Source organism: Phyllostomus hastatus, unplaced genomic scaffold (assembly GCF_019186645.2).
Source record: "Phyllostomus hastatus isolate PE091 unplaced genomic scaffold, TTU_PhHast_1.1 phas_contig_90, whole genome shotgun sequence".
Taxonomy (NCBI): domain Eukaryota; kingdom Metazoa; phylum Chordata; class Mammalia; order Chiroptera; family Phyllostomidae; genus Phyllostomus; species Phyllostomus hastatus.
The window spans coordinates 10,129,073-10,156,481 of NW_025333984.1; the positions used below are offsets into that span (position 1 = coordinate 10,129,073).

General features: G+C 36.0%; 1 protein-coding gene and 1 pseudogene across 7 annotated transcripts in view; one reads left to right on the forward strand and one right to left on the reverse strand.

The window, feature by feature from the left end:
• THOC2 (THO complex 2) overlaps positions 1 to 23,427 on the forward strand; it is a 117,834-nt gene extending 94,407 nt beyond the window's left edge. Inside the window, exons 25-39 of one of the 7 annotated variants that reach the window (XM_045852173.1) lie at positions 129 to 286; positions 1,432 to 1,560; positions 2,323 to 2,454; positions 2,544 to 2,728; positions 3,144 to 3,322; positions 3,573 to 3,675; positions 4,310 to 4,740; positions 4,943 to 5,001; positions 6,510 to 6,545; positions 11,022 to 11,159; positions 11,503 to 11,572; positions 11,655 to 11,812; positions 13,848 to 13,924; positions 14,387 to 14,436; positions 22,654 to 23,427. In XM_045852173.1, coding sequence (XP_045708129.1) covers positions 129 to 286; positions 1,432 to 1,560; positions 2,323 to 2,454; positions 2,544 to 2,728; positions 3,144 to 3,322; positions 3,573 to 3,675; positions 4,310 to 4,740; positions 4,943 to 5,001; positions 6,510 to 6,545; positions 11,022 to 11,159; positions 11,503 to 11,572; positions 11,655 to 11,812; positions 13,848 to 13,924; positions 14,387 to 14,396 — 1,865 coding nt within the window. In that variant the 3' untranslated portion in view covers positions 14,397 to 14,436; positions 22,654 to 23,427. Of the gene's footprint in view, positions 1 to 128; positions 287 to 1,431; positions 1,561 to 2,322; positions 2,455 to 2,543; positions 2,729 to 3,143; positions 3,323 to 3,572; positions 3,676 to 4,309; positions 4,741 to 4,942; positions 5,002 to 6,509; positions 6,546 to 11,021; positions 11,160 to 11,502; positions 11,573 to 11,654; positions 11,813 to 13,847; positions 13,962 to 14,386; positions 14,437 to 20,630; positions 20,763 to 22,653 lie in introns of those variants that run through there. The other 6 variants (XM_045852169.1, XM_045852168.1, XM_045852171.1 and 3 more) reach the window with 6 other exon arrangements.
• LOC123827760 lies at positions 19,741 to 21,291 on the reverse strand (annotated as a pseudogene).
• Positions 23,428 to 27,409: the final 3,982 nt, after the last annotated feature.

Consider the following 27,409-nt stretch of genomic DNA (forward strand, 5'->3'; position numbering starts at 1 on the left):
GTTACATACTATAAATGGTTTGTGGTTTTATAGCATTTGGTACATTGTAGTTAGTACGTTGTCCTGTTTAGTGGCCTTGAGGAACTTGAGGAAGTTTACCACTTAATGTATTCTTCTCTTATTTTTAGAATCTACCAAAAATGAGACCATCACAAAATTTCTACAGCTCTGTATATTTCCTCGATGTATTTTTTCAGCAATTGATGCTGTCTACTGTGCTCGTTTTGTTGAATTGGTACACCAGCAGAAAACTCCAAATTTTTCCACACTTCTTTGTTACGATCGAGTAAGTCCATTTTATTGCAGTCCTTAAAAAAGTCACCCTTTTTTTTCTCAATCCTTCTGCTCCCTGACCCCCAGAGCTGTCTGCCTGCTCTCTATCTGAATCTGTGTCTATTTTGTGGTGATTGTGGGGTGGGGGGGAAGTGATGAGTGGAAGTGGTAGAGGATACGGGGAGGGGATAAATGGCAATGGAAAAAAACAATAAAAATGAACTATTTACAAAAGTCTCATATAATAAAAATGAACTGTTGAAAAAGTCTCATGCAAAGATAGCTAAGCATTATGATCTTTAGAGCTACTATTGTGTCTGTAGTTAAAAGCATGAACTAAAGAGCCAAGTGCCTGAACTTGAATCCTAACTCTGCTACTTTATAGCTACATGATTTTTGGCAAGTTTTTAAACCTCTCTGTGCCTCAATTTTCTTATCTGTAAAATGGGATAATAGTACCTGCTTCATAAGAGTGCTGTGAGGATTAAATGAGTCACTATACACAAAAGTACTTTGAATAGTGCTTGATAGTAATAAGCACCCTTAGTTAATCTATTAACTCAACATTTGAGTTCATATGTTTGCCATAATAGGTAGAACTCTTCTCCATTTTTAACCTTCACCCCCTTAAAAACAACAAAAATGCTCATACCTTCTCACGTACAGAAAAAGCAGGGATGCTTTTCAGTATGGTCACATTCACAGATTTTTGCATTTGGCTTTTTTCTTAATAAATTACTGTATTTTGTGGTTTAAAAAGGAAATGCACGTTACAGCATGTCGGCTGCCTATTTTTAAAAGTTTCTATCAGCCTCGCCTCTGCTTACTGTCCCCCAGCCCCAGTTATATCTATGGCTAAGTCTTTGTTAAAGAACTTATGATGTAATAATAATGATAGCTTTTTCTCTTCTGTCACTGTAGATTAGCATTCTTTATAAAAGTTTTGTTGTTGTCATTGCCGCCTTATGAATGTTCTGTTTCCTCACAAAAGCCAGTCTTTAAAGGTCTCTGGGATTGTGAATATAAAAGGGGAAGATAGATCTTGACTAAACTTAACTGTTTAGTTTATTATGCTTTGCTGTAACATGATCTTTTGATATTTTGAACTAATTTTGACCTCAATTTGTTTTTATTTTTCAAAATACTTTTTTTCTGTAGGTTTTTTCTGACATAATTTACACAGTTGCAAGCTGTACTGAAAATGAAGCTAGTCGGTATGGGAGATTTCTTTGTTGCATGTTAGAGACTGTAACCAGGTGGCACAGTGATAGAGGTACATATGAAAAGGTATGACTAATAAATATGCTTATATTTTACCCATGCATATAATGACCCTTTCCAGTATTCTCTAGGTTGTTCAGTTTTAAAAGGGAAGCTGAGCTCTGGCCAGGTGGCTCAGTTGGTTGGAGTGTTGTCCTGTGCATTGGAAGGTTGTGGGTTCAATCCTTGGTCAGGGCACATACAGGAGGCAGCTGATCGATATCTGTCTGTCTGTCTGTCTTTCTGTCTGTCCCTCTCCCTCTCTCTCCCTTCCTTTCTCTCTAAAATAAAACAAAAGGAAGCTGAGTTTAAGATACATTTGTAAAACAGGTTTAAAACTTAAGAATAATTCATCCCTTATTAAAAGTGCTATATGTTTTATCATATTTCAAACTGGTAACATTCCAAGTTAATGTTACTGAATAAACTGAACCTTTCTGTGAAAACTACCTATCATTCAAATACACATCATGTTTTCACATAGAATCGTTGATCTAGTTTACTTAAGTTTCAGTCTCTGCTATTTGGGGAACAGAATTTTTCTTTAAAAGTAACAACTTTTTGCCCTGGCTGGCGTAGCTCAGTGGATTGAGCGCGGGCTGCAAACCAAAGTGTCGCAGGTTCAATTCCCAGTCAGGGTTCATGCCTGGGTTGCAGGCCATGACCCCCAGCAACCGCACGTTGGTGTGTCTCTCTCTCTCTCTCTCCCTCCTTCCCCCCCTTCCCTCTCTAGAAATAAATACATTAAATAAAATAAAAATAAAAGTAACAACTTTTTCCCCCTCTTAGGAATGTGGAAATTATCCAGGATTTCTTACTATATTGCGGGCAACTGGATTCGATGGTGGAAATAAAGCTGATCAATTAGACTATGAAAATTTTCGACATGTTGTACATAAATGGCATTACAAACTAACCAAGGTAAAAATTTTGTATTTCTCAAAAGTGTTTTGTTTTTTCTTTTCATACTTACACTTTTAGAGTAACACATCTTAAAATGTTTGTTGTAGGCATCGGTGCATTGCCTTGAAACAGGCGAATATACTCATATCAGGAATATCTTGATTGTGCTAACAAAAATACTTCCTTGGTATCCAAAAGTTTTGAATCTGGGTCAAGCTTTGGAAAGAAGAGTGCATAAAATCTGCCAAGAAGAAAAAGAGAAGAGGCCTGATCTATATGCATTGGCTATGGGGTAACACAATTATACTTTAATGTGATTTATGAGACTAGATAACAGAAGGATTCTGAAGACTTTAAAATGTTTTACAGTGTTAAAGTTTATCTTCTGCTTTACTTCAGGAGATTATGGGAGATTATGCGATCATGTTGCCACAGGCTGGTGAGAGTTGTCACTTCTGATTATCAGTTTCCGGTCTATACTGGATGATAGTTTCACAAGTCATATATAATATATACTGGTTTGGAGGAAATGTAATCTTATCATCAGTTGGGTTATCAGATCTTTAATAGAGAAAAAAGGCATCTTTAGTTTAAGGATTAGTTTAAATTGAAATTTTAATTTAACTTGCTAATTTTATTCTTTTAAACCCCATGTTTGTGCCTTTTGATTTGTATTTGTGTATTTAAACACTTTGTGCGACTTTCAGCTACTCTGGGCAGTTGAAAAGTAAAAAGTCATACATGATACCTGAAAATGAGTTTCATCACAAAGACCCCCCTCCGAGGAATGCAGTTGCCAGTGTACAAAATGGGCCTGGTGGTGGGTCTTCTTCATCGTCAATAGGAAGTGCATCTAAATCTGATGAAAGCAGTGCTGAGGAGAATGGTATGCTTATTTGTAGAAATTTATAAATAATATGTTTTGTTTCTACAAACTGAAATGTTTTGTATCACATGACAAGTAAAACACTGCCTTATAATTAAGTTTTCATTCTGTAGGTAGGAGTATATATGTAACTGTCAAGAATTAATCAGTCCTTTGTTTCTTTCTAGTTAATCTCTAATCATTTTGCTGTGAAATTGTAGTTTACTTACATTTAAGGGTTTGTCAAATAAAATCTTAACCTGTATTTCAGATAAATCAAGGGAGAGAGCTCAGTGTGGTGTGAAAGCTGTTAATAAATCTTCTAGTGCCACACCGAAAGGGAATTCAAGCAATGGAAATAGTGGCTCTAACAGGTAGGAACAGTGTGCTCTATGTCAAAAGTCTGAATTCTTACACGATTAACCTCATTAGACGTGAGTGGAAAGAGGGTAGTAGTTGAATACTATGGAAGTCCTTTATGCTGGACCTCGACATTTTGATGATACTGTCCCCATGTTTTGTACAATGCTGATACTAACTTTCTTTCCCCAGTTGAGATGTGCAGGGGAAGGTAGGTAGTGAAGTTAAGAAAACAGTTTAAGGTTGTTTGCGGTGGACAGTCTAGATAGGGATAATTAACATAAGAGAAGTCTACATTGATTTAGATTAGTGATCCATTCAGACAGATAATCCGTTTCCCAATAGTAGTGCCCTTTATTGGCTTGTGGGATAGTTTTTGGCTGTGACCTTGTTATTCTCAAAGGTTATTAATGTATAGCAAAAAAGACGTGGCATAAATTTGATCATTCTTTTTAATCTGTTCATGAATTTGGCTATTTATTATTTACTGGACAAATAAGTCCTTTGTTCTTGCCTCACAGTTGTCCTTTAGTTTTCAAAAGGCAATTCCTAGTTCTATAATTTTTCAAGGCAATAGGAAACCCTTAATGATTTATAACATGAAATATATGTTATGACTCTCTTAAAATCTTATATTTTTTCCTTAAGCAGCAAAACCATTAAAGAAAATGACAAAGAAAAAGGGAAAGATAAAGAAAAGGAGAAAAGAGAAAAGACTCCAGCTACTACTCCAGAGGCCAGGGTACTTGGTAAAGATGGTAAAGAAAAACCGAAGGAAGAGCGGCCAAATAAAGATGAAAAAGCAAGAGAGACGAAGGAAAGAACACCTAAGTCCGACAAAGAGAAAGAAAAATTCAAGAAGGAAGAAAAAGCTAAAGATGAGAAATTCAAGACCACTGTCTCCAATGTAGAATCAAAATCAACTCAAGAGAAGGAGAAAGAGAAGGAACCATCCAGAGAAAGAGATATAGCAAAGGAAATGAAATCAAAGGAAAATGTTAAAGGAGGAGAAAAAACACAAGTTTCTGGGTCCTTGAAGTCACCTGTTCCCCGATCAGATACTACTGAGCCTGAAAGGGGCAAGTTTGCCTTTCTTTGTATTTGTTTACCTTTGGTTGTTATAACATATAGTTGCTTTCTGTCTCCTTATTTTAGCATGTTATCTCAGAACTTTACTGGGGGCAATAATGCTTGATGACCTTAAAAGTGGTGATTTTTTGAAGTGCTTGGAGAAAGTGGAAATAATGCCTTATTGTGACTACTGCTTTTTTCCCCCAACAGAACAAAAACGCCGCAAAATTGATACCCACCCTTCTCCATCACATTCCTCAACAGTAAAGGTTAGTATAGCCTGAGGAAGGCAGCGTCCATGTTAGGCTCACCTGTTTGGAATACGTATCCTGACTTCCTTCAAGTCTTGCGCCAAGTATTCACTGGAGCCACTGGAGGTTTTATGTTGCATTAGAAAATGAATTTTTTACATATTGGTGGACTGATATTTTTTTCCTATTGAGTATTTTTGTAATAAAAATGTTAAAACTTCAAGGACCTAGCACTAATTTTGTAGTTTCAAAGTGCAAGAGAAATTTTACCCAGAAGTGCCTCACTGCTTTAAGCAGTCTTTTTGGAGTGCAATGGTAGCTACAAGCAAATGAATCTTTTCAGCAGAATGAAGCCTATTTTTCGGCATAAATATTGAAGAATGTATAGCACTGAAGACTTCCTGGATGTTACAGGATAAACAAGATACCTCTGAATTCATCAAGCTTCTTGATGAGCATCATACCGATGTGTGCCTTCTAAGAAGGAATCTTGAAAGGAGTTCCATTTTAAAGTCTCCTTGGTGATCAGTTCTCCTGTAGTGTATATTCAGTGAGCATGCAGCTTCTGTTGTATCTTCCCTTGGAGGTTTGTTTATACCCATTGGGTTCCCAACAAGTTGAACCTTGCATTACGATAAAAGCAGATGTGGCATCCAATCCTACCACCCAGCAAAGAGAAACCCCAGGCATTCAACTGCAGCACAAAATCGTGGGTGTAGCCTTCTTGAAGACTCAGGGTAGCCATTCCTTGCTCCATATTTAATTTTAATCCTAAAGTCATCTAATTTCATGGAATCTTTGAATTTGCAATACATTGAACTTTTAAAACTGTAAGTTAACTAATTCTTCATCAAGAGCACTGTGGTCGAATACCATAATTTCTTTTCTTCTTCTTTTTTTGGGGGGGGTGGTTAAGTTCTCTTCCCCCCCCCCCCCCGGGAGGTTTGAGATTCACCATCAGAGGCACTTTGGAAACAAAAAAGTAATTATTGTTTTTATAAAATACTTTTTGTTTTTTTTTGTTAATGTAATGCCACTGAGTTTTTTGGCTAGAATAAAGAATGGGCATTATTTTTTATGTTCAAGTCACAGTAAGGTAAAAATTGAAACCTCCCAATTAAAGAAAAACTATACAAATATGAGTTTTGTTCTTCCACAGTGACCTCCATTATATTACACTTTTTTGTGTAGAAAAAAAATCTTTTGATTTCTTAAGCTTCTTAACATTACCTAAAGCTTAAGTACAGTGTAATAAAAAATGTGGCATTGAACTTTATTTTTAAATTTTGAGCAGAGTTTTATTTGTTACATTGAGTACACATAGTTTAGTTTTTTAACATTACAATTCCATTACATGGTTTTGCTTTTCTTTTTTATTGTTGATATTCATGTAATAGTGACATCACCAGATTTATCCTCACAAGAAGTAGCTGGTTTATTTCCAGGTTACAGCCTTACTTCCCAAAGTTCTTCTGGGTTCTGAGAACTATGCCAGCTCACCTGTCATCTCCATTCATTTTCTACAGGACAGTCTCATCGAACTCAAGGAGTCTTCAGCAAAGGTTTGAGTCTTTTAAAATCATCATGCCTAAGTAAAACAAAAAAAATCTTTCCTTCATTTATTTAGTAGATAGTTTTGCCCTAGTAAATTCAGTAAGCTAGTACAATAACCTTTAAAAATACCTATCACAAACTGAAACAATGGATGACAGTGGTCTCTTTTAATGAGATTGTTATAAAATGTGTGTAATGTGGCAACATTTCTATAATCTCTCCTTGCTTGCTGTGTTATGCATTGTCCTCTCATGCTTTAAAATCTGGAAGTTAAGGTTTGGGAAAGACATTGCTGGTTTGTTTTGGAGAGATGGCTTATTTAATTTCTTAAAACAAATCTGTAAGGCTGTTTTCCAACTTTCTTAGACAACCTGAAAGGCCAAAAAAGAAATTTGATGCATTCACATAATGATTCTAAACACTGAGCCCATCTCAATCCATAAAATTCTTTATATTGCCTCTGCTGAGCTACCTTTTTGGTAGTTGTAGCATCATATCAAGAAATATGGTTAATATAAAGTAATCATTTTCCTGGAGGGGACTACTCAACTTGATGGTTGTGTTTACATGTCAGTATTCTTGCCTATTACTCTACTTTCTTGAATAGCACTGCTACTAAAAATAATGTGCAGTTTGTATATCTTATTACAGAGTTCATTTCATTATTGTAGTTGAATTGTCCATTGTTCATGTTATTTTGTCTTTATTATTATAAAACTTGTACTCTTCTTTACTTTGATATTCTACTCTGCCTCCTCTTATATATCTGCTAAGTATGATTCCATACTGGTGGACCAGTACAAAATGAAATTTTGAAACCAAGTCAGTTGACAGTACTAACTGCTTTAGATCTATAGCTTTACAATGAAATGTCTGTGGATATTGGGCAAATAAGCATTAATTTTTAACATTTTAGATTAGCCAATATGCTTGTGTCCTGAAATTGTAGCATTGTTTTTAGAATCTACTGTATTAATCAAAAGAGTATCAGCTGTACTGTGAATGCTTTCTTTTAAAGTAAAACTTTTTATTGGCTAAATTAAATATGTATTACAATATAGTAGGTTTTCCTAATCAGTTTGGGATTGTGTATGTCAGTCTTAACCATCGGTGGCTTGTGTGGGCTATTTAAAACTCATGGGTTAACAATGTTACCTTGTGAATATTTATTTCCTGAAACATACTTTGAAGCAGTTTGAAACCTGCTGTTATAGTTAACTGGATTTTCTAATCAATGATGAAGATTATGGTTCCTTACATTTGTGAAAGCCTTTTGAAAATAAAACATATGTGCGAGAAACATATGTTATCTCATTTCGTGCTCATTACAGTGCTGTGAGGTAGATAGGGCAGGTGGTAGTGTTTTTTGACAAGAGACTGAAGAAGTTCTTAATCTTTTCTCAGTGGCATATAACTTGTCAGTACCAAAACTTGGACTACAATTAAGGTTTCTCAGGTGTTCTTACCACAATGAAAAAAATTGCAAGAAAAGTTATGTTTACTTGATTCTTAGCACCCATTTCGACAGTAGTTGATAGGGTTCCTGACTCTTTTAGTGTGTTTGTCTTGTTTTTTAAATTACAGTGATTCACGTCAGTCTTCCTACCTCTTCCCTTTTTCAAAAAGATGCTGACATTTTGAGCATTTAAAATTCAATAGATTTATTCCACAGTCATCCAGAAAATTTTGAAATGGCATGTGAATACACTTCTAAAAATTAATGTGACTCATACCACTCCTCAGACCCTTAGTGCTTTAGTATGGTGGCTGGCAATATTATTTGGTGTTTAATAAATATTTGAAATGAACTCTTAGGCCTTTAGACTTCAGTAAAGCATCCAAAGTTTATTGGTTAGCATAGTAGTTGATGTTGCATTTTTATGTGCCTAGGATAATTCAATAGCATATGAGTGTCTTAGAAAAGAAATGTTACTGGACTTTGATCTCTAAAATTGATGATCTGTATGCAGTCACTGTTCCTGGGGTAGCTTTTATTTTTTAGAGCGCTTGACAAACGTGTGTCTATTTTTTCTTGCTGTCTTGTCACTTGTACATATAAAATTATTTCCCTGCTTTAGTTTAACCTTTTAGTTATGCCCTAGGATACTCTTTTTAAAATTAAATTACTTACTATTTTCATTTTCTAATCCATAGTAAAACATAATACATGGACTTGGCTTTTTAAATAGGATTAGTTAAAGGGAAAAAAATCTAGCTTAGTATCCACATATTTTGTCAGTTCACCTTTCATCCCCAATTTCCAATTGGCATATTTCCAGTTTTGGTCAGTTGTGTTTTTACCTAGCAGTCCTATTAGCTGCATTTGACAAAGGTAGAGAATGCTGCTTTTAATTCTGTTCACCATCTTAAAAGAAAGATGTACAACCAAACCCAAGCCTACAAGTGAGGCCTTCTTTATAAATTGTAACCTTAATAAAGTCAATGTAGCAGTGTTCTGTTAAACAGATTTTGAAAATCAGGTATGTTATGGACAAAAAAATGACATGAAGTTAATAGGGAATACCTGTCACAAAAAGATTAATATGAAATACTATGAGTTTACCAGAAAGTGAGTTGCAGAGTTGAGGGACAAACGGAGATGGCTTCTGAGCCATCCTGGAAGGCTAAGTAGGATTTTAAGAGATTAGGGTAAAAGTGAACAACCATTCTGGTGAAGAGAAGTGGGAAGGACAGGGTATTAGGGAGCTGTGCTAGCCATGGCATAAAGTGCATTGGGTGATCTATAGTAGGGTATAGTTGTGCAAAGATTGTGAAGAGCTTGTAATATCTAAGCTAAAGAATATGCATTTTATTCCATAGGTAATGAGAGACTTTGCTTTTGTGGAAAAGAGTATTGTGATCAGAACTATTAGAAGGGTAAAAAGAAGGAATAGAATTGAGTACATTTCTAAGCTAAAAATATCTATGTTTCTCAATTTCTTGCAATACAGAATTCAAGTTAGGCATAGTTAAAAACTTCATTCTTTGTATGTGTGTGTGTGTTTCTGTTTGCACTTCAGTGTGCATGCAGGCACATGCATGCTTATTTGAAACCAAAACCTTTTTTGTTTGCTTTTATTGGGAGAATTAAGCAGCACTTCCTTTAGAAAAATCTTCTTTGAGTATTGCAGTAATATATTATTTCCACTGTCATACCAGTTTCATGAGTAATATTAAGATAGGAATACACCTCATAAATAGAAAATCTTGAAGTGTCATTTAGCACATTATACCCAGCAAGAGTACATTTTGCACAAACACTTGTATAACTGTTTCTCTTTCTCTTGCTCTTTGTTATTAATGTACATTTTGTCTATTTCAGTTGATCATCAACTTTTAAACATTGAAATTTTAAAGAATCTACCTCTGCATTGCTATGGCAGTATTTCTGAGCCAGCTGAGTTGAAAATATTTGGTGGTGTTAAAAAATGTGTTTCTTTAATTCTCAAACTGATGTTTGTCCTTTTTTTTCATGTATTCCTTTGAATACTAAAGTATTTCCTCATGTAAAAATGCTTGACTTTTGACTCACTGTTCTTCTCATTCCTAAGGTGTATCTAGAATTGTGTAGTTATGTAATGAGTTATATTCAGTGTTCTGCTGCCAAATACTTTTAATGTTTTAAACATAAGCTTGTAGCACAGTTATAAATGCTTTAAGGTTAGGAATTTGATTGATTCCTTAATAATTTCCTCTGTAATGGGTTTCTGTATCTACAGCTTGTAGAGCTAGCAAATCCTTGATCTTTGGCTGTTTTATTGCCTATGGGCCTTTTGGCAGAGAAAGAATAGGCAGAGGAGAACATTGGTTCATCATTTTTCAGTCTTTGAGGTGTTTCATCATCTTCAGCTGACTGTATGGTTTTCTGAGTTATTTAGAACCAGGAAGACGAATTTCACAGTTAGTTGTGATTATTTGATAGAAATTGGAGTGCTTTTTCAGCAGTGGAGACTATGTTACCTTTACATTTGTAAAAGTAATTTAGGATAGTGTATACATGGTATACTCTGAGGCAGAAAAGACTTATTGGTGATGGCTAGGCTTTATTTTATACTTTTCCTCACTGTCATTGATTGCCTATCACTAGATGGTAAAACTATTTAAAATTTCTGTGATTATGTATAGTTTTTTTTTTTTTTTACAGTAGAGAAAGTCTAGTCACTGTTTTTCAAATAAGGGCTCTTGTAATGGTGGTTATAGGTCTTCATAGTAGAGCTATAAAAGGAACTGTAGCATGTGAATTTACTAATGAGTGTAGTTGAGGCAGGAATGAACTGATAATTTTTGTAAGACCAAGAATTGAAGTCTTTGTATAATTCGTGCCATGCTCTTTTATTTTACCTCTTAAAATCCAGATGGCTGAGCAGTTTTGACTTTGGGTATACCAGTTGTCTACCAATTGTCTTTCATTAAATAAACAGCAAGCAAATGATACCAGTACTGGAAAACTAATAATCTTTAGTAATGTTGCCTTAATTTAACAGCTCTACCTTAATCATACTCCTTCACCACTGTCCAAGAGTAAGGAGAGAGAAATGGACAAGAAAGATTTGGACAAGTCAAGGGAAAGATCCAGAGAAAGAGAGAAAAAAGATGAAAAGGACAGGAAAGAGCGGAAAAGGGTTTGTAATTTTTTAAAACTAGTTTGGAAAGCTCATTATCCTGTACAGCAGTATGTTTGTTGTCTATTTTTGAAGTACTAGTTTGTTGCATGGCAATCTGTTACTTAGTGTTCTAACTGATCTTTTCACCCTAAAGTGTGTTTGAATCTTCTACAGTAATGAGGATCTTCAGCCTAATAATCTCTTCCAGTTCTGCTTGTCTTTCATGTCATTTTACCAACTATGTGAAACTACTGCAAATACTCTCCAGTGCTAGTTAGCCGTGCACTTCTTGTGTAAAAGTAATACTTTAAAACAAAAGTATAAACTTTCGATCAATGTAGTTCACAATTTTTGGTTCTAGGATCACTCAAACAATGAACGTGAAGTGCTACCGGACTTAACCAAGAGGCGAAAAGAGGAGAATGGAACAAGTAGGTAGACTTATCGAGACTTTTGAAGCAGTCATCAAACTGAATTGGAAATGGCTTTCATGATTCTCTTTTATAATTTTAGTGGCAGTTTCAAAACACAAAAGTGAAAGTCCATGTGAGTCTCCTTATCCAAATGAGAAAGACAAGGAAAAAAATAAGTCAAAATCTTCAAGCAAAGAAAAAGGAGGTGATTCATTTAAATCTGAAAAGATGGATAAAATCTCCTCCAGTGGCAAAAAGGTAGGAAAACAAAGGAACAGTATATGTTTCTTAGAAAATTAACCCTATGAAACTCTAGCAAATATTGAGGTTCTTTTGAAGTCAAATAGTCTTTGGTTAATTATTTGGCATAGGAAGATGAGACATTAGGGGAGGGAGGGCAGGTAGTATGAGGAATTTGAGCCAATTTAGTCCCAAATTACTGGGAGGGTGACATTAGTTTACCTCTGAAGTTCCTTTCCTCTCCCTTCCACTCCCACTTGTTTCTGTTCATTGAATTTCAGCTTTTCTTTTTTCTCTGCCAACAATGCTTTTAAATTCTCTTTGTTCATGAGATTAAGATGCAGGTACATGTATTCTCCCTGATCATTACAATGTCATGAAATCAAAATGTTTGTGATTGTAAACATTTTTATAACATTTTCTGAATAATCTCATGTGATTGCAACTTACATTTGATTCTCAAATTAAGTGTAGCGTGCATTCTCTTAGTCATGAAGTCAAAAATGTTTTATTGTGATTCTGAACATTCTTATAACATTTTCTCCTAATAACTTTATGTGCTTGAAACTTTGATTGTCAAATTGAGTGTAGTTTGCATTCTCTTAAATGGATGTTATTCAAAATTCATCTCATGCATCTGACATAAAGTAAGCGAGTTATTACTAAAGTGAAAAGTGATTATAAAGCATTATTATGGTGTATATAAAAATATACATTTTTATATGTTATAGTTAAATTTGCAGCTGTTTAAAGCAGTTTTGGAAAATTGTAAGGTGATAATTTAAAAATTTTATATGCTTTAAAGGGGAGGTTGCTCCTTGTAAATATTTTTAAGTTTCTCTAAAATTGACATAACATAAAATTAACAATTTTAAAGTATACAGTCAGTTGCATTTAATATATTTACAGTGTTGTGCAGTCACCATCTCTTATCTAGTTCCAAAACATTTTCATCAGCCTGAAGGGAAACTCCATACCCATTAAGCAGTCATTCCTCATTTTCTCTTCCCTTTATCCCCTGGAAAAAACTAATCTGCTTTTTGTCTCTGTGGATTTACCAATACAGGATTTATCATATAAATATAGTCATAAAATAAAGTGGCCTTTTGTGTCTGACTCCTTTCACTTCGCATAATGTTTTTGAGATTTTTTCCCACCATGTAGCATGAATCAGTACCTCATTTCTTTATATGGCTACATAATATTTCATGGTATGAATATACCAGCTTCTTGCCTATTTGTTATTTGATGGACTTTTGTGTTGTTTTCTACCTTTTGACTGTCATGAATAGTGCTACTGCTAACGAACATTTGTGTGCTGCTGTGAAGTATTTATTTGAATACCTGTTTTAAAATCTCTTGTGTGAATACCCAGGCGTGGATTTCTGGGTATTCACACAATTTCTGGGTTATATGGTTAATGTTATGTTTACCTTTTTGAGGAGCCACCAAACCATTTTCCACAGTGGCAGCACAGTTTATATTTATTTCCTCCAGTAATGCATGAGAGTGCCAATTTCTCTACATGCTTGGCAACACATATTTTTATTTTTATTTTTATTTTTATTTTTATTTTATTATGTAGCCATCCTAGTGGGTGTGAAGAGGCATCTCATTGTGGTTTTGATTTTGCATTTCATTAATGACTAATGATGTCAAGCATTGTTTCATGTGTTTTGGGGCCATTTGTATATTTCCTTTGGAGAAATCTTGATGCTTTGGCCATTTTTTAATTGGATTATTTGCTTTTTCTTGCTCAGTTATAAGAATTCTTTATACAGTTTGATACTAGATTCTTATGAGATGCATGATTAGCAAATATTTTCTCCTGAATTCAGTAGGTTGTCTTTTCACTTTCTTGATAGTGTTATTTGATGCATGAAAGTTTTTACTTTTGATGAAGTCCAAATCTTTATTGTTGCTTGTGCTTTTTGTATCATATTAAATAAGTTTTTGAAGAGAAGTTTATGACTGGTGAGTGATTGAAATGGGATTTTAAGCTGATTTTTTATTTGTTTTTTCCTTCCCCAACTAATTGCACCGTTCCTTATAGGAGTCCAGGCATGATAAAGAAAAGATAGAAAAGAAAGAGAAACGGGACAGTTCAGGAGGAAAGGAAGAGAAGAAACAATATCCTTTTCATCTTATTGATGCTTTTAATCAGTGAAATGGAAAACTGTGATACTGTTCATGTTTAGCATTGTACCTTTGTAGTATGTACTCTAAATGCTTATAAGAGCTTCTTAGTTTTTAAATGGTCTCTCCAGTTAATCCTCTCAAATGTACAAAATGTGGAAAGTGGGAGAGTTGGTATATTTTTTTAACTTCTTTGTTGACTGAGGTTGTTTTATGCCACCAAGGGATTTGGAGTCTTTATGGCTGTGTTGTAATTGAGAGGAAGAAAAAGAACAGAGTCCCTTGGGCTAGAAGCATGGGGAATTGAAGGGCAAGCTGCTGCAGCAGACAAGCAGAGCTGGTGGAGTTTGAGGCTACCAGGCTGGTCAGAGCCAAGTAGGCCTGTATGCTAAGGGATTGCACTAAAAGATGAGACACCGTTCTCTTTTTTCCCTAGTTTTCCCCTTAATTTGCCATCTACTCATAAGTCCTCAGACAAACACAGATAATGAAGACTTTCAATCAAGGTGAGTGTTCTCTCACCCCCTTTTCCTGTTAAGAGAAATTTGATAAAATGGGGCCTAATGATGTTGAAGAAACTAGATTCATTTTGCAAACTACAACTAGAATTTTTCACCTAAATGTAATGTCTAGGTCTTTGGGTATAGATGCAAAAACAAGATTCACAGTTATTTTTAAGCTTGCTGACTAGCTGTGCATTTTTTTTTTTGGTACCAAGTTGTATTTAAGAACATCTGGCTTTCTCTTCTCCACTCATTTCTGTCTTCTCTCGATAATTAATTACCTTTTTAAAGTGCCTGTAACCTTGTAGGTGGTCATGGCATCTGCATTTTACAGGTGGAGAAACTGAAACTCTGAAAGGTTAAGTTGAAGAAAGTGACAGAGACTCTAGCTGACAGAGCCAGTGCTTAAACATAGGTCTTGCCCCTTAGTGTTGTGTTTTTTGCCTTTGCAAGCAGACATGTTATTCAGACGTTTTTGTTTTAAGGTTTTGTTCCTCTTTGTCTTACCACTGCCCAAGTTTTGCAAAGCCAGAAAATATGGTCTGTGCTTTCAGTTCTGGAATTTAAAATACGCAACTTTGTTTTCAAGGTAGTTTTGCCTTATGTGAGATTCAAAGTGTTTTGACCATCTTAAATAAATTGTATGTGGACAGTAGTCTACTCTCTTTCATGGACAGAGTGTTCAGAAGCTAATATAGACTTTTTTGAGCACTCAGGTCCTCATCTGAAGAGTTAGTGTGTTGTGATGACTTAGGATTATTGAGGTGTGTAGGATGATTTGCCGTCTACATTTGGTTCAGTGTGGCTGTATTTGAAGTTGATTCTTCTTTTATAGTCCATTTTCTTGCCTCCATATTAGTTATCACTGACTAATGATATCAAGTGTGTAAGAGTGAGAAGTGTCTGAGAGTCCATTCTGTATAAGGGTGATGAGTTTTAGGATATAGATATTGTTATAGCTATTTTGGCTGCAAAGCAGGGGTTTGAGGTTGCCAGGTAGGTAACCTTGTGACTAGGGGTGTGCTTTTTCTGCTTTGTTATTCTATGCTTGTCATGTAAGTAGTAAAATGAGAGTTATGAGAAAGCATTTCAATTCAGTAATTTTTTTAATTAAAAGGATTATAAAAGAAGTATTACTGCCCGTTCTTCAATTCTAGGTATCCCCAGCTTCAACAATTAGCTGTTTTCTGTAGTGAACTACAGACTCTTATCTTTCTTTTCTTTTTTATTCTTAACCTTAAGATTTCTTTTAGTTTGGCATTTTGCTTTATACTTCTTGCTTTCACAAGATCTCCTTATTAAAGAAAACCAAAAAACCTACCTCATACCTTCATTAGGAAATGGGACAACCATGGTCACTGACAACTTTCACTGTGATTTTATCCATCTCTCTTCACTCAGTGCCTAAATATTATTCTTTGGTATGTGAAAATTATGCTACAGATTCCTTTGAGTTCTTCACATAGACCATGAATTTGTATTTTATCTCTCTTCTGTATTATCTCTCAGGACAAAAGGCAGGAAAAGACTGGCCTGGGTGTTAGATGTTAGTTTGGTGGTCTTGTAGCACAGCTTCTCATTTCAGGTACCCTTTTAGCATCAGGTACCCATTTAGCATGATGTTCATCCTGTTCAATTTCTTGCTGACAATTATGTACTATATATTTTTTTTCTTGGATAGACTCTTAATTTCCTGAGACTCTGGTTGGTATTTCTTTTTTTCTGGCTGCCTCCTATTGGATACATTCTGGAGTTGGTGAGGTCTTTCTCTTGTTTTTCCTTTACCTTTAGAGATCTCATCATTTCAAATTGGTACCATTTACCCTTAGGCTACTTCAAATCTGCTGCTTCCACTGTATTTTATTTACTTTACTTTCTATAGAAAGGAGCTACTACATATGTCACATTTCTGTGATTTAAAGGTGTCACTAATTGTGAGAATCATTATTAGTTTCTAGAACTGTTTTTTGAGAATGGTGAAAAGAGAAATAACTGTGACTGTAAATACCACCCTGATTTCAGAAACATTAAAGTGATTGCATTAGAGTTAATAAAATACAATGTACAGCCCTGGCTGGTGTAGCTCAGTGGATTGAGTGGGGGCTTGTGGACCAAAGGGTCAGTGGTTCGATTCCCAGTCAGGGCACATGCCTGGGTTGTGGGCCAGGTGCCCAGTTTGGGGTGCGCGAGAGGCAACCACACGTTGATGTTTCTCTCCCTATTTTTCTCCTTCCCTTCCCCTCTCTCTAAAAAATAAATAAACTCTTTAAAAAAAAGTTTACAGTTGTGAGTATGCAAAAAAATTTTAAAAAAAGAAAAGAAAAGAAAGTACAATGTGCAAATGTGATCTGGATTAAATTCCTTGCAAGGTCTTTTGTCTTTTCCTGTCTCAAAATTTTAATTGTGCAATTCTTTCTTGTAGTTCTCTATATCTTCTGTTACTTGTTATTGCTAAAGACTTTGTCCACATTCTTTACCTCTCCTTCATTTATTTCCTTGAATACTACTAACTGCTTTGCCTTTAACCTTTCCTCTAGTTTCATCTTTAAAAATTACTGCCAATGAAATTTTTTTTCTCAGAACCATCCTTTAGCATCTCAATTTTAATTTGATACATGTGGTCCTCAATTCATGAATGTTGAGCTCAGTTAAATCATTGAGAATCTTTTTAGAACCAGATGCTATGCTAAATGGAAACTTGTTCCTAGACTTTGAGAAGCTCAATCGTAAGCGTTATTCTTGATTTCAGAGAACATAGCACTTAGCTCTATCTTTTCCATCTGTATTTGTAGTATACTATTGCACATCCCTGTTCTAATCCTCCACTCCAACAAGGCCTAATATATTTTGCAGGTCCATCTCTCACCTCCAGTCTCATATGTGCAACTCAATTAACTCTTTTTTTTAAAAAGATTTTATTTATTTATTTATTTTTAGAGAGAGGAAGGGAGGGAGAAAGAGAAAGAAACATCAATGTGTGGTTGCCTCTCGGGTGCCCTGCAACCCAGGCATGTGCCCTGACTGGGAATTGGACCCGCAACCCTTTGGTTTGCAGTCCGGCACTCAATTCACTGAGCCCACATCAGCCAGGGCTTAATTAATTCTTTCATCCTTTAATTCCAAGGTTGTAAATTCTCAGCCCTTGGGAAGAACATGGCCTGTTAGATGTACCTTCTGGACCTCACACAATATTTAAAATTTTAAAAAAGTGGTCACCTTTAAAAATCAGAAGAGTTGACAAATCTGAATTTTAGTTTCTATTCAAGAATTGGGACATCTGGCAACATTGTATACTGATTTCTGTATGGCAACTATCAGGTAGACCTGCCTAGGTGTAGCTCCCCTTATACAGAGAGTGGGTCTTTTTTTTATAGTGTACCTCAATGAGTCCCCACACAGCTCACTTCATTTGTTTCCATTATATGAGGCCTGTCTAGAAAGTAGCCATCCATGAAAAGTAAGAGTCTATTATTGAAGAAGATACAAGAAATACTGTACATAGGACCATGACTCCTCAGTCCCCTTCAAAGTAGGCACCTTTGAACCTCACACAGTTCTGCCAGTCTCTATCAGCTGCCCTGTTGTATTTTCCTGAATCTCAACAGTCTGAAATCTCTTCCCTTTCAAAAGTAATTGTAGTTTTGGGAAAAGTCAGAATTCACAGGATGCCAAGTCTGAGCTGTAGGGAGGCTGAGTCACCTGGGTGATTTGATGGTTTGCCAAAAAACTCTGCGTGAGATGTGATGCATGAGCAGGTGCATTGTCATGATGAAGCTGCCAATCACCAGTTGCCCATAGCTGCAGCCTTCTGAGTCATCCAAACAGTTTCTGTGGAAGAATGTTCAAGCTTAATGCAAAATTTGATGCAGGTTTGTTGCTTTATTCACTCAGTCATTTTGAATGCGATGACCACACAGTATACATGCTCACTCATCGGCATCTACCGCCCCTACTGACTAGTATTGTGATGTCATCATTGTTCACGTATGTGCATTCCAGTCCACTCTCCTTGGCTGCCAGGTTACATTCATTAAAAAAAAAATTATTTTTTAAAGATTTTATTTATTTATTTTTTAGAGAGAGAGGAAGGGAAGGAGAAAGAGAGGGAGAGAAACATTAATGTGTGGTCGCCTTTCACATGATTCCCACTGGGGACCTGGCCTGCAACCCGGGCACGTGCCCTGATTGGGAATCTAACTGGCAACCCTTTGGTTTGCAGCCTGCACTCAATCCACTGAGCTATAGCAGCCAGGGCCCAACGTATTTTTTGAGGGCAGGTTTATTATGCTTTCATATGAGTCTCTATGTAGTAATCATTGAATGTGTCCAAAAGTTTTATGCACTGATATTCATAGGCACCAAAAAAGTTGAAGAGAACAGGAGGAATTTTCTATTTTTTTTCTTCCACTTAAGGTAAGCCAAATATTTAGTAAGGTGTGGTGCTGTTTTTTTTTTAAATCTGGACATAGGCATAAACACTTATAAAAGACTCCTGTGCCACCATTTACCCCTGAGCATGACTATCCCCTATACATGCATTTACTCTGAGAGTCACCTCTGGTTATGCTAAGATTCAGGTCAAGAAAATCTCAGTTTTAACTCTGTTACATTTTATCCACATGAAACATCCCAGGAAGTGTGTTTGCTATGTTAAGAATTTCTAGGTAGCACTATAGGGAGGGGTAAATGAAAGAAGTGAAATAGATGTCTGTCCCTGTAACTTTTTTCATCCTCATAAATAAATAAATGTTCATTTGACTTTTTAGCTGTCAACTTCATCTATATATGCCTTTTTACTTGCAGATGGAGAACAAACTAGTATCATGAAATCTTGAAGGGAACTGAATTCTGGAATACCTTCTTTGAGGGCAAGACACTTAACCAAAAATAATCTGTTAATTCATTGTGGGCTTATATTTTCTCTAAAGCACATTTTGTCATGAGGGAGGGCTCTTTTATGAGGAATCTATGAGCTATTGAAACATTTCTTAGGACCTTCTTGGTGAATTTGATCATAAAATTAGATAGTGTGTGTTTCTAAAAGCATACTTCTGACAAGAAAGGCTGATATGTATTTGTGTTTCTTCTCTACTTTGATCGCCAGTATAGCTGCTCTTTTCTCTAGACCACCATTCTTTTCAAACTTGTTTCTTGCTGTCCTTGGTCCCTATCAAATAACATCATTTAAAATCAGCTGCCTCAATCCTGAGAGAGTGCTCTTTGAGGTCATTTCATGCAGTTTTTTGATTCCTTGAAAAAGGAGGAGGGAGTGGTGGAACATAGGTAAATGACAGTGTTACTGATTTGTCAGGGCCTGTTTCTGGCAAGAAAAAAGGAAAAAACTTAGGATGTCCAGATAATTCTCAGTAGAAAGTGATGTTTACAGGGGTAATCTTGTCTAAGCAGAGTGGAGGGCCAGTTTTTTTTAGAATGTGTCCTGCAAACATGGTATTACCAGTGCTGTTTATAGCACCAATAAAGTAGAGGTGTCTAGGAGGAAGTGCACGTAACTCTGAACTGAACCTGAAGTAGAAACCCTTTGAGAAACGTCAACAGTTCTAGGTGTGAAAAAGATAGATCTGTGTGATCCATTGCATTTAGAGCCTGTGCTTTCTTGTTTACAGTGGTTAAAGGGGCCCATGTTTTAATAAAAAGTTAATTTAAAAAACTTTAGAAAATGTTCCAGGTAAATTCATTGTTAGTGAGAAGAAAATATTCTGCTGGAAGATAAGAGTCCTGAAGGCTGCATTTGGCACTGTTTCATCTCTATGTGACTTTCTTCTTGATGAGACAGTTTGTGAAGTTCTCATTGAACTTGGGTTGGTTTTCAAGTTTGTAATCCCAACACTTTCTCTCTCTCTCTCTCTCTCTCTCTCTCACACACACACACACACACACACACACACACTCTCTCTCTCTCTCTCTCTCTCTCACACACACACACACACTTGATTTGAGAGAGGAAGAAAGACCAATTTGTTGTTCTGATTATACATTCATTGGTTAATTCTTGTTTGTGCCCTACCGGGGATCAAACCCACAACCTTGGTATAATGGGATGACGCTCCAACCAACTGAGCTACCCAGCTAGGGCTCTTCAGCATTATTTTATAAATACACTCTGGACACTGCTGAGAGACTGACATCCAGTATCTTCTTTCCACTTGCTTTTTGTGCTTGCTAATTTGTCATTCCAGGCTATGGACAGATCCCTAAGCTGAAGGTCTCCCAGAGGAGGATGCCAAAGCTCCATGCGTCACTCTAGGAACGGTATCTCCCATAATTAAGAGCTTCTGGTGCTGTCCATTTAATGGGAATCTGCTTTAAGTCAGAAGATGAATATACACCACCATCCTCTTGACGAGACATTCCAAAGTCACTGATTTTCAGAACATTATTTTCACCTCCAGACAGTTCCTTTGCAGCAAGGTCCCTGTGTATACAATTTTTACTTGAAATTCGCCATCCAGAAGCAGCATCTAATGAGAAAATTTCACTAACTGTTCCAGTTTATCCTTCTTTCTCAGAAAGGAGAGGAAATCGCCTCCTGGAACCAGTTCCTTAATAATGTAGATAGACTGCATTTGTGTATGAACTCATAAGTTTGACAATATTGGGATGATTGTATTGCTTGAGGATTTTGGCTTCTTGTAAAAATTTTAATTTCCATTCCTGGGAAAGATCATCTTTACATGTTTTGGTTTTAACAGCAATAGCGGTTTTATCCTTCAATATGCCCTTAAGTGTGTCATCACAATTTCCCTTGCACAGTAATTCTCCTGTTGTGACATCTTTCTGATTGAGAACCTATTTCTTATTACAGCTGTACTGATACCATGATACTCTTGATTGGAACATTGACTTTTTTTGCCATTTAAAAAATGAGATAAAATTTACAGAACATAAAACTTGCCATTTAAAAATGGGTTTTAGTATATTTATTGATACTATGTTGTGTAAACATCACCATGAATTCCAGAACATTTCCATCACCCCAAAGAGAACCCACACCTATTAGCAGTCACTTCCAGTTCTGCCCTTTCCCAGCCCCGGGAAATGATTAATATACTTTCTGTCTCTATAGGTTTGCCTGTGTTGGACATTTTATAAAAATGGAATCATGCAATATAGTGACCTTTTGCGTCTGGCTTCTTTCACATAGCATCATATTTTCAAGGTTCATCCATGATATAGCATGTATCAAAAGTTCATTTCATTTTATAACTGAATAATCCATTGTATGAATGTGTACCATATTTTATTTATCCATTCATCAATTATGGACAGGAACAATGATTTTTAAGTATTAAAATTGTAAGTTCACCATTAGTGTATCCACAATTATAATTAAGAAGATATCAAGATTATACATGGTGTGAACAGAATGCTGTATAGAAATGATATGTAAATTATTTGTCAGCATTTCATGCAAGTGTGATTATTTTCTAAGGCTCTTCTAGCTCTGATTTTATGAAATACGTGAATGTAGTATTTTCATCAATAAAGTTTAATGCGTTAAGCATTAGTTTAAAATGAATGAGAAAATGTTAGGCAGATAAGTTATTTGCCACATGTTGTAATGATCATGTTTTGAATTTATTTCAGTATGCAGTATTTGAAAAATGTCAATACATAAAGGAAAGGAAATGAGTATAATTAAGTCAATATATTTTTAAAGCAATTTTTATAATTTAGCAGACATTGCATCTTAATATAAGTCACTATTAAAGTCATGCCCTTGTGAAAAATGTGATGTCATTTTTCTCTTTTTTTGTTGATCATGTTAAAATTGGTTCTTTTTCATTGCTACGTGTTATATTTACTTTTGACAAGCTGTTGCCTGCCCCTGAAGAATGTTTTACTTGTTCCTATTTCATTTTTCCCTTCCTCCCCTCCCCCACTCATCCCTCTTTCACAGATAAAATGTTCAGTGTTTCTTATTTTTAAGTCATTGTAGTGTGCCTATCTTTAATGGTTTTTGAGAGTGGGCAATAAGAAATACACAGATATTTCATCCTTATCTAGGGATTTAATTTAAGCCTTTGTTATTGATAGAACTCACTAATTTTTTCTACTTTATTAAACCGAACTCCCCTCCCCTTTCCTTCTTCTCCCCTCCCCTCCTTTCCCTTCTTCTCCTTCCAACTTCTTTTTTCTCTCCTTTCATCCTTCCCTCCTTTCTTCCCTCATCGATCAATATAATCACTTTGTTTCTTTCAGATGAGATTGAAATGCAATGGTTCAGCTGTGACCAGACATGTATAATCCTGAGTAGATTGCCAAGAATCACGAATGAAGAGGGCCCAGTTGCATCTTCTTAAATTATTCATTTATCTGCTTTATTGCCCCATGCTGAAAACTTTAAATTGTTGAGTTGTACATTACTGTATTTAACTTGTTGCTTAGTTTCTGCATATTTATTTTCAGTAAATGGCTGAAAGTGTTAACTATTCCATATTTTTAGCACAATGTGCTGCATAGAGTTCCCAAGAAGCAGATAAGGTTTCATGTGTACAGAATTTCACTTCAGGTTTAGTTTTTTTAAAATCTGAAATGTCTTCTTTTTATTGTTTGAAGCTGAAAATAAACAATTATTGAACTATTTTGAATTTACCTCATTTAAAACTCATTTTTAATTTATTATTTGGCCTGTTTTTAATATTATTCACTGAAAAGAAAGTAGGAGCAGTGTCTAATGCAATGCTTAAAGTTCACTTTATATAGTACATGTACAACAGTAAACTCTGTCTCAGAAAAGAAAAAGGTACCAGCACGCACTTGTCCCTTGCCATTTTTTCTTGTTATTTTGTTAGAGAAATTTGCGGTGGGTGGGGGGTGTCAAAGCTTAGTTTTGTTTTAATTCTACAGCTAGAGGAGCTTTGTATTGCTGAACTTTCACCTGGAAAAGTTTGAGTGACATTTTTAAAAGAAAATTTTTTAATCTACTGAATTCTACTGGTGTAACCTTTTTTCTAAATAAACAATTTTCTCAAATGATTGTGTATGTTGTTGCTTATTCAGAATAACCTAGCAAAGATAACTCAGTAAGGTTCCTAGCCCTTTTGTCACTTCCATCTTAGTCCATGGACTATAATGTTTTCCAATGATACCTCCTTTAATTATATGAAAACATTCTATTTGCTCACTTCTGCACCTGGGTTAAACATTGGGCTGAAATGATGCCAAGAATTACCATTTATTCTTCAGTTACTTGGAACCAATGATAGCTATGCAAATTTTTTTTTTAATTTAAATATTTTTATTTATTTATTGTTAGAGGGGGAGGGAGGAAAAAAGGGAGAGAAACATCAATCGGTTGCCTTTTGCACACCCCTAGTGGTGCCCTGGCCCAAACCCAGGCATGTGCCCTGACTGGGAATTGAACTGTCGACCCTCTGGTTTGCTACACCAGCCAGGGCTGCAAATTAATTTTTTAATGACAAAAGCTATACTTTTTAAAAGAATTGGACAAAGCCGAGCATATTCTAGAATTGGTGAAGATACAAATCTTGATGCTCCTTTTCAGGTAACTAATTTTCAAAATTTGATGATCACAATATTTATGGGAGAGTGATCCATTCAATGACCGTTTGAGCACCTATAATGTGCCTGGCATAAAAAGAAATGATACATCTTAGAATTATTTTTACATTGAGAAAATAACTGGTTTACCTCAAAATCATTTGTCTGAAATAGGAAAGAGCTTGCTTTCACATTTTAAAGCACGATTGTGAGTTTGAATGAGAACGCTTGCTACTACTTAACATAATATCACTTCTCCCTATTCCCAAAATTATTGAACACAGGTAATCTTTGGTTGTGGTCGTGGTAGAAATGCATTGAAAGGGGAAAATATTAACTGGGGAAAAATTATGTTGCAAGTAGCAAATCTGTATATGTGTGGTGATAGCTGTTTTTAAGCATCTGCTCTGGGTACAAAGGAGTTGGCTTGAGAAATGAGGGCCAAATGAGTGCTACTGGTGGTCAGCAAAGTCTGTGAAGAACCAGGTAGCAAGTGTTTTAGGCTTTGCAGCCTTATGTGGACCCTGTGGCAACTCCTCAGCTCTGCCATTATAGCATGAAAGCAGCCATAGATATGTAAATGAATGAGCATGACCAAGTTTCAGTAGAACTTGATTTACAAAAACCTGTTAATAAAGAATCCTCTGAAAAAAAAAGAAAAAGAATCCTCTGAAAGACTTATATAACAAATATTTGAGTGCCTCTTATGCACCATAGGTATAGCCATGAGCAAAACAAAGTCCCTGCCCTTATGGAACTTCATTCTAGTCAATGGAGGCAAACAGCAATTTAATGTTAGCTGGATGGAGGTCTTCTGAGGAAAAATAAACCTGGGTTGAGGGATTGGGTGAGGCAGGGTTTTACTGCTTTATGTACAGAGTGATAATGTGGAGTGACTATGCAAAGCAGGATATTTTGAGGCAGTTATTACAGTATGAATACTACCAAATAATATGAACATTAGCTATCTTTAATCCCCCACTCATTGAGTTTTTACATGAAAATTGTGTAATATGCAGGGTTTCTCTCAGGATGTAGGTTGTGAGCTCTAGTGTCTGGTGTCTAAGCTTGCCATTTACTAGAAGGGGGTTTTTAACTTTAGGCTCATAAACGGACTTGGAGGATATCTATGGATACCCAGAAGTTGCAAGTTGTAGTGTGTGTATTTTTCTGGGTCTATAGCTTTCACTTGATTCCCAAAAAGACATAAAATGGTGAGTTTGCTTTTTCTTGGTCTTGTTCCAAAGAACTCCAAAACCTTTATAACTAACCCTGAACCTGTCTTCTCTGGAGCTGGCAAGAAGTTGGAAAATAGTCATCCATTCCCTCCCTTGTCTTAAAAGGTAGGGGCAAAAATGAGAACATCTTGTCCTGTCAAGTGACCTACGAGTGATTTGCAGTTTAGTGGAAAGTCATTATAGTATAGTGCCATTTTTGCCATTTAATGTATATTTTTTATTTTTTCAGTTACAGTTTACATACAATATTAGTTTCAGGTATATACCCTAGTGATTAGACATTATGTAGTTTACTAAGTGATCATCCCTATCAATCTAGTACCCATCTGACACTATACTGACTACATTCCCTATCCTGTACTTTACATCCTCATGACTTATCTGCAATGTCCCCCATTCCTTCCCTGCCTTTTCCCACCTCTACCCAGCCTCTGTCCCTTGTCCTGGGCCTTCACCACATTGTTGTCTGTGTCCATGGGCTATGCAAATATGCCTATATGTTCTTTGGCCAATTTGTACTTCTTAATCTCTTCACCTTTCCTCCGCATCTTCCCAAGCACCACCCGCCCTCTGGCAACCATCAAAATGTTCTCTACCTCTGTGAGGGTCTTACTTTTATGCATGTTATTTTTTTTTACATTCAGTTGCTGATAGACATGTATTTATTGCCATTTTATTCGTTTATCTTTTTTCTTCATAAAGGACACACTTGAATTTCATATAATACCAGTTTGGTGGTGATAAACTCCATTAGCCTTTTTCTTGTCTGGGAAGCTTCTTATCCTTCAATTCTAAAAGAGAGCTTTACTGGGTAGAGAAATTTTTTTTTAAATTACATTTTATTGGTTATGCTATTTCAGTTGTCCCAATTTCCCCCCACTCTACTACTCTCCACTCAACACCCTGCACTCTCTCAGACAGTCCCCACAACCATTGTTCATGTCCAGGGGTCATGTGTAGCAATTCTTTGGCTTCTCCATTTCCTATACTGTACCTTGCATTCCTCTGACTATTCTGTAATTACCTATTTGTAATTCTTAATCCCTTCACCTCTTCACTCTTCCACACATCCCCTCCCATCTGTGAATCATCAAAATGCTCTCAATGTCCATGATTCTGCCTCTGTTCTTGTCTGCTTAGTTTTTTTTTTTAGATTCAATTATTGATATACATTTAATGCAATTTTATTGTTCATAGTTTTGATCTTTTTATTGTTCAGTTAAAGTTGTCTCAATTTTTCCCATTGCTCTCCCCTGTCCCACCCCGCTCCTGGTCCCTCAGTCAGTCCCCATCTTTTTGTCTATTACCATGTGTCCTTTATACATGTCCCTTGACTAGACCCTTCCCCTTCTTTCCCTTGTTATCCCTCTCCCCCATCCTCTAGTCACTGTCAGTTTGTTCTTTATTTCCATGTCTCTAGTTCTATTTTGCTCATTTTTTTGTTTTGTTGATTGGGTTCCACTTATAGGTGAGATCACATGGTATTTGTTTTTCGCCATCTGGCTTATTTCACTGAGCATAGTGTTCTCCAGTTCCATCCATGCTGTCACAAAGGGTAGGAGTTCTTTCTTTCTGTTGCATAGTATTCCACTGTGTCAATGTACCACAGTTTTTCAATCCATTCATTTACTGATGGGCACTTAGGCTGTTTCCAGCACTTGGCTGTTGCTCTAAGGAGTGCTGCTATGAACATAGAGGTGCATACGTTATGTTAAATAGGTCAATTGGGATTCATAGGGTGAATTCCCAGTAGCAGAATTCCCGGATCAAAAGGCAGTTCCATCTTCCTTTTTTTGAGGAAATTCCATACTGTTTTCCATAGTGGCTGCACCAGTCTGCATTCCCACCAACAGTACACTAGGGTTCCCACATCCTTGTCAGCACTTGTTTGTTGATTTGTTTATGATGGCCATTCTGACCACTGTGAAGTGGTATCTCATTGTGGTTTAAATTTGCATCTCTCTGATGGCTAGTGACGCTGAGCATTCTTTCATATGTCTGTGTGCCCCTGTATCTCCTCCTTGGAGAAGTGTCTGTTCAGGTTCTTCGTCTGCTTTTTAATTGTATTGTTTATGTTCCTGGAGTGGAGTCATGTGAGTTCTTTACATATTTTGGAGATCAAACCCTTGTCTGAGGTATCATTAGCAAAAATATTTTCCCATACAGTTGGGCCCCTTCCCATTTTGCTGATGTTTTCGTTAGCCGTGCAGAAGCTT